Below are 6,861 nucleotides of genomic sequence, written 5' to 3'. Positions count from 1 at the left end.
GGGGCTGGGGATTTAGCTCAGCGGCAAAGCGCCTGCCTGGCAAGCGCAAGGTCGTGGGTTCGGTTCCCGGTACCGGAGAAAAACCAAAAAAAAAAACAAAAAACAAAACAGTACTCTGTACTTTGCAATGTTTTTTTTTGCGGGGGTACGGGGAATTGAACTTAGGATCTTGCACTTGTCAGGCAGGCACTGTGCCACTGAGCTAGATCCCCAGCCCCTTGTACTTTTCAATTTTAACTGTGCTGTGAACTTTTTTTTTTGCGGGGGTGGGGAATCCAACTCAGGACCTTGTATTTGCCAGGCAGGTACTTGAGCTAGATCCCGAGTCCCTTTGCTGTGAACCTTTAAAACTGCTCTAAAAAAAAAAAAAAAAGAAAAAAAACAACTATTAAAAAAATAAAAGCATGGCTAGCTTGTTTGGAGCCAGGTTTAAACCAGAGATGGATACACTAAGTCATGCCAAAGCCAGGGGGACTCAGCCGGTGGAGCAGAGCCTTGCGGAGTAAGCGCCTGTCACAGCACGGAGACTCAAGCCTCATGTATAGTTCAGGCTGGCCTTCACCCAGGCTGCCTCCAACTCAACAGCAATCCTCCTGCCTCAGCCTCCCAAATGCTGGGACCACAGGTGAGCCCCACCATGTCCAGTTTTTCTGAGTAAATTCTTGCAGGCTGCTGCTCTCAGAAAAGAGGCAGAAACACCCATCCAGACGCACAGGTAACAGAGGCCACCCAGGACGGAGCCCCTCCCACCTCCACTGTACCTGTGCTGTAGGCGGGGGAGCTGGGGCTCTCGGAGATGGGGGGCAGGGGCGAGTGCAGGTCCGGAATCCGGTCCATGCTGAGGGTGCAGTTGCGGATGGAGTCCCGGGGCTGCGGCAGGGACGTGCTGTGGGCAGATGTTTTTGTGAGCTGCAGCCCAGGGTTTGGGGCTTCAGCCTGTCCATGGGACAACCCCCCCCCCCACCTGTGCCTATGAACTTCACAGGCAGAAAAGGCCTGGAGATTCCTGAGTTCCATCTCTCAGCAGACAGAGCAAGAGCAGACGCCGCCAGGAAGGGCTGGGCCTCAGCACAGCGGGTCACCTGGAATCAGTGTCACCTATCGTCCTGCTCTCTCAGCCCTGACCCGGCACCCCGACACACCTGAGACCAGCCTGTGAGCACCAGGCTTGGGGACACCCACCAAGCCAAGGCTTCCTGGTCCCCTCGATGTCTCTCCTGTCCCCAGAAGGATGGGAAGGGACAGACAGACTAGAACTCTGCTACCCAACAAGTCGCCCTTGTGCGAGTTCACAACTGGACACATTCTCAGGGTAGAGACAGCGCCACACTGCCTCCCCCAACATAATAAGCAGAGGGCAGGATGGACGTCAGCCCCACTCCACTGTCCTTGGGATGGGTACAACAGGAGGGCTTGTGCAGTCCACAACCTGCACAGCTCTTCCTTCCCTGGGAACCTTGCCCAGGGGAACCTTGCCCAGAGGAACCTTGGAGAACTGTCTGGGGAAAGGGCTAGCAGGAAGGGAGGGGACACTGGGAAATCCAGGGCAGTCAACCTGGTCCCTCTTGGCCTCTCCTACCCTCTGCCTGCCTCAGGCACATGTGTGCCATGGATCCCGGCACTACACAATCACTGGCTGCAAAGCACAGGCCAAGTGGCTGCTGCCCGCAGGTGTCCATCGTTACTTCCTTGCTGACAGCATCCGACCAGGCCCAGGGAGGGGGTGGCAAAGGCCCATCCAGATGCTGGTGGCAACAGACAGTGACCTCTGTGCACAGCCTCAGAGATTAGGGAAGTTAGACCGGAGTCCGCACAGCTGGATTCAAATCTTGACCCTACCACTGGCTAGCAATCGGCTTCCCCCTCAAGCCCATTTCTTCCTCCATGAATGGGTTACAGCCCGCAGGACTGGGGTAGGAACTGACCAGAGTGGGCCTGGATGGCACTCAGCAGGCACTGTGGGCCTCAGGAACCATGCCAGGTCTTGCCCAGTCCAGGGCCAACAGGTGTCATTACAATGTCACTGAGAACTGTCCGGTCCCTAAGCAATGGCTGCTGTCCACTGAGGTGTGTGGTGGTCTGGTGACGTGCACGCCTTGGTGAGGGGCACCGAGACCAGGCCCTTGGCTGAGGCCAGCACTCGGGGCCCCCTCTGCAATGCAGGACCACTGCGGGTCACCACTGCGGGGCGAAGCGCTTTCCCGGCTTCTTCTGCGGGTGACCTTGTCGGAGTGAGGAGGGACCCGTGGAGGTGAAGGATGGGGAGGGACGGCCAAGGACACCCAGCCAGCAAGTCCCACGCCTGTCCCCAACCTCCGAACAGCCAGCCTAAGGCTCTCCTGCCCCCTGACACTGAGTGTCACGGAGAGTGACCAGCTCCGTGGGCTGGGGTCCCTCCCCCAGCACGCTCATCACAGACATGCCCACTGCACCGCAAGGCCACATACGGGGTCCCAGCTGACCTGGTGGGGCAGCTGTCGCTGCTGCGGGTGACCTTGTCGGCGGTGAGCCCATCTGTCATGGTGACACTGCGTCGCTTCATGTGGCTGCCCTTGGCCCCCGAGGGGCTGGCGGGGCTGGAGGCCTTGCCGCCTGCCGGGCCCAGGCCGTAGCTGGCCTCGAGGTAGCGCAGCGGGAAGGTGCGGTTGACCGGACAATAGATGATGGCGCCGCTCTGCTCCGACACGGCCTTGCGGCTGCCCACGTGGTAGCGCACCAGGGCAGGCACGTGGTCGAAGCTCTCCTGCTCGAACAGGTACTGGATGTGGGTGTAGCTCTCGCCCGCCTTCACCACCACCTTGTTGATCTTGAAGTGCAAGGCCTGGTTGCGCCAGCGGCATGTGAGCACGTAGTCGCCCAGGCTGGTGAGCGAGTCCCGGATGAGGAAGTCGCCGTTGCGCTGCACCAGGGTCTCTGAGACCTGCAGGAGGTGCGGACGGGCATGGTGGGGACGGAAGAGACCCAGACCCAGGGTCAGGGGCAGGGGAACTCAGGAGCAGCAGGGCACACCCCAACCAGACCCAGGATGGGGGAGCAGTGGACACAGGCATCTGCCATCTAAGCCTGGGACCAGGGACACAACAACCCAGATACCGAGCCAGAGGCTTGGTCCTGGCCCAGAGCTGCGGTGTGAGAGGGCGGAGCGGGGGCAGGCCGGTGTCGGTGGAAGTAGTAACAGCACAGCCCGCGTTCACCCAGCGCACGCGAGCCAGACAAGGGGCGAAGCGCTTTCCCGGCTTCTTTTTGTTTGTTTGTTTGTTTGTTTTTCTTCTGGTACCAGGAATCGAACTCACCACCTTGCACTTGCCAGGCAACCTCTGTGCCACTGAGGTAAATCTCCAGCCCCTCCCGCCTTCCTTCGCTTCATCTCCCCACCGCCCTGAGGTAGGTGCCGAGGCTCCTCCACTTCCCAGCCTGGACACTGAGGCTCAGTGTGAGAAAGGCAGCCCAGCCCACTCAGACTGGGCCTCCCCGGCCACCATCAGAGCCCCTCTGCTGGCTGGAGCCAGGGCCCGGGGAGCCTCGGCGCGGGCGGTGGGCAGGCTCACCTCGCGGGGGATGCGGCCGTGGTACCAGGCGTGGCTGCGGAGGTCCGTGCTGCTGAGTTTCAGCTCTTCCTCCAGCTCCTTGTGCAGTTTCTCCGGCGAGGCGTCCAGGATGTACTTCTCCTTGGAGAACTGGGTGGAGAGATAAGAGTTGGCCCCTAGCTCGGAGCTGCTCTTCCTTCCCTCCCAAACTCTGCTCGCCTGTGGACCCCTCCCCTCCTGGGATGTTGGGGCGTCACTCACGGGTGCCGGACCCGGCTGGGGCAAGGCAATCTCTTTTAATGCCGCTAAACCATGCCCGCCGCATTCCTCGTCCTGCACTAGGTGCAGGACGCCATGATAAATAAAGCAGGCTGTGTCCACAAGGAAGCGCTTGCGGAAGAGGCCAGGCACACGCGGCCTGTGAGCCGCCTGCGGTCAGCACCACGGCGCTGGACAGCGGCAGAGAGCCGGGTGGCTCTTCGCAGGGCCACTCCATCCGGGCAGCGGGGAGAGGGCTGGGAGGGCTTCCCGGAGGAGATGGCCAGCTGGCCTCAGACACTAGGGACACCAAACTGATCTTGAGCTCGGGGAGAGAGGGTTTTCACAGGCGTATGTGGGAGGGGAGGTGGCAGGTACCGCAGGCCAAGACAAAGACCAGCACACAGCGGGATGGACAGGGACACATTCTGGGATGGTGAATTAATTGCACAGAGGAGGATGGGGAAGCAGCTACCCACAAGGACAGGGGACCCTGGGGACATCTTAACTGCAGTTCTCAAGGCACCTCCTCCTTGCCTCGAAAGTAACCCTTGCCAGATGGGGAAACTGCAGCCCAGCAAGGAAGCCCAAGCCCAAGATAACCCGCAGGGTACTACCTTTCCACCTGTCCAAGGACTCTCCAGGTTCCCAGAGGTCAGGCATCAGAGGTCATCCAACCCCAGGACCCCTGAGGCCAGGAGGAAGGGAGCCCCTGCTGTCAGGGACACTCCACCATGGAGCCCAGCCCAGCGCAGCCCTCTGGGCCTTGAGCACTGCTGGGCCTCCACTTCCTCCTCAGTAGGATGGGTACAGGGACAGAGCCTGCCTCACTGGCTGGCCAGGGTGGGAGGATGGCACTGCAGAGCACGGCAGCTGTCCTCACAGACATCCTGTGTCCCCACAGGCATCTTGTCACCGCGAGGACATGGAACGTTCCTGCCTTCCCGTGACCCCAGCCCCCTAAGGTGGTGGCTCCGGGACACGCAGACCCCAGAGCTGGTCCAGCAGAGAAGCAGCACAGGGGAGCCTCGCCCCCCAGCCCCTGCTCCCCAGAGCACCACGGTCCTGTGCCCCCCAACTCCTCAGCCCCCCAGAGCTCCCCAGGCCCTCAGATCCCCTCCTGGCCCTCTGCTCCCACAGCGCCAGGCGCTCCCTGACCAACACCTTCATCCCCAGCTCAGGGGTGGCTAGGACCTCCGACCCCACGCTTTCACTCGGTACTGTGTGGCTGCTGAGGCCCTAAGGTGGCCAGGACAGTCCTCTGCCCCGGGGGTGCCCATCCAGGTGCCCACAATCAGTGCTGGGTCTTCTGAATGCTCCGAGGTGCACTTGGAGCCCCCCACCCTATGGCAGCGGGGTCGGTGCCTTCCCAGAGAAGGTGGTGTTGCCCGAGGCCCAGGGCCCTGGAAAGCGGTGCGGGTGGGCGGGTGGCAGGGACCGTAGTGGTAAAATGGGAGCCTCTTGGGCAGAGCCAAGGGCTGAGGCTGTGGGTGGCAAAGGCAGGAGCGGCCGGGCTTCAAGGCTGCTCTGGGAGGCTGAGTCACCTGGAAGCCAAAGTAGAGGCACAGCAGAATGGCCCAGGTCTGGGGCAGGTTCGAAGGCTGTGGAGCGTGCCTGGCACCATGGGCAGTGGCAGAGCGGGCAGAGGGAGAGGAAGGGGCATTTCGATGGCTGTTAATGAGGTGTGGGAAGTGGCCACGCTCCAGGTTTAGCTCCTGGGGGGACGAGGGGACACTGTTGCAGTGGCCAGGCTGATGGGAGCAGTTTGGCGGTGCCCCGGTGAAAACATGAGGAGCCTGCAGGGCTCTGGGGACAGACGGTGGCGTGGGTGGCTTGCACAGGTGCCCAGCAGGAGCTGGTCCCCAGGGAGGGGCAGAGAGGCCTTGGGCTGAACTGAGATGCCTCCTCGAACCTCTCCAAGGGTCCCTGTTCTTGGGGGTCCCTGGCCCCTCCCCTCTCAAGCTCAAGCACTCACGCAGGCCTAGGCCTCCCTTATTGTACCACACCGGATGCTAGGCCTGCAGAAGGAAAGGCAGGAGATGCAGGGTGAAGGGGAGCCAACACCCAGCTTTTCAGGGCCCTCCTGACAGTGTCCACCTGGACTCCCCCAGTTCCACAGCTGGGGCTGGTGGGACAGACGAGGACAGAGGGAGAGGACGCCGCGTGCTTTCGAAGCTGGCCCCCAGACTCTGCCACTGTGTGACCTTCAACCAGTCACTCCCCGTCTCTGGGCCTGAGTAGCTGGTCCAAGGGGAGCGGGCACACGGGGCTCCTCTTTCCAGCCCTCGCTAGTGGTCGCAGAGTTTGGGAGGGATCCATTTGGTCCTCCACACGCCGGAGGGTGGCACCCCTAGGGGGCTTGTGGCCTCCACCTCGTCCCCAAACTGGGGGTCCCCGGCTCCTAAGAGTTGGGGGGTGCGAATGCAGCATCCCTGCGCTCGGCGCGCTGCCATTGGCTAGAGATGATCTCACCGCTCCCGGCCTGCGTGCGCCTGATTGGCCGGCGCGGATGCTGCGCTCCCGGCGGCGCGGCCGTCATTCAGGCGGGCTCGGAGCGTGTGTGAGCCCGGGGCAGCGCGGGGGTGACGCGCCGGCCGTCTCCTGGGGGGCGCGAGAGGCAGAGCGTGGAGACCCCGATCAGGGTCTTAGCCCCTTCCCACCAGCCCGCGCCCGGCCGTCCCCTCGGGCTCCCGCAGGTTTCCCGACCCGGCTGAGGCGTCCCTGAGGATGCTCTGCAGAGAGGCGGGGTCCAGGTCCTCCCCTCCACCCCCTTCCGTTTAACCCTCTCGCCCCCGCCGGCGCTCCTGCGCTGCCCGCCAGCTGGGCTGGGGACACCAGCCCCGAGCACGCCCGAGCCACCTCGCGGGCAGGAGGGTGGCGGCAGCGCTGGCCTCAGCCTAGGCACCCGCTGCAGCCCCCGGGGTCCCGCCCCCTACTTCAGACCCCAGCGCAGCGCCCCCGGTACAATGGGGAGCCAGGTGGCGAGGGGCAGCCGCGGGAGCCCCGGTGCCGGCTGGAGGACGCACGACCCTCCCGGCGCCCGAGCGGCCGCGCTCCTCCCGCGGGGGAAGGCAGC

At 63.0% G+C, this 6,861-nt stretch overlaps 1 protein-coding gene across 1 annotated transcript in view; it reads right to left on the bottom strand.

Annotated features, from left to right (window-relative positions):
- Sh2d3c (SH2 domain containing 3C) overlaps positions 1–6,861 on the bottom strand; it is a 29,930-nt gene that overhangs the window by 8,309 nt on the left and 14,760 nt on the right. Inside the window, exons 4-6 of the mRNA XM_005382410.2 lie at positions 3,549–3,677; positions 2,463–2,920; positions 762–886 (exon numbers count right to left, since the gene is read on the bottom strand). Coding sequence (XP_005382467.1) covers positions 762–886; positions 2,463–2,920; positions 3,549–3,677 — 712 coding nt within the window. The remainder of the gene's footprint in view (positions 1–761; positions 887–2,462; positions 2,921–3,548; positions 3,678–6,861) is intronic.

This window comes from Chinchilla lanigera, unplaced genomic scaffold, assembly GCF_000276665.1.
Source record: "Chinchilla lanigera isolate Chin_1 unplaced genomic scaffold, ChiLan1.0 scaffold00018, whole genome shotgun sequence".
In the NCBI taxonomy this organism is placed as follows: Eukaryota; Metazoa; Chordata; class Mammalia; order Rodentia; family Chinchillidae; genus Chinchilla; species Chinchilla lanigera.
This window is presented reverse-complemented; position numbering and strand designations above follow the sequence as displayed.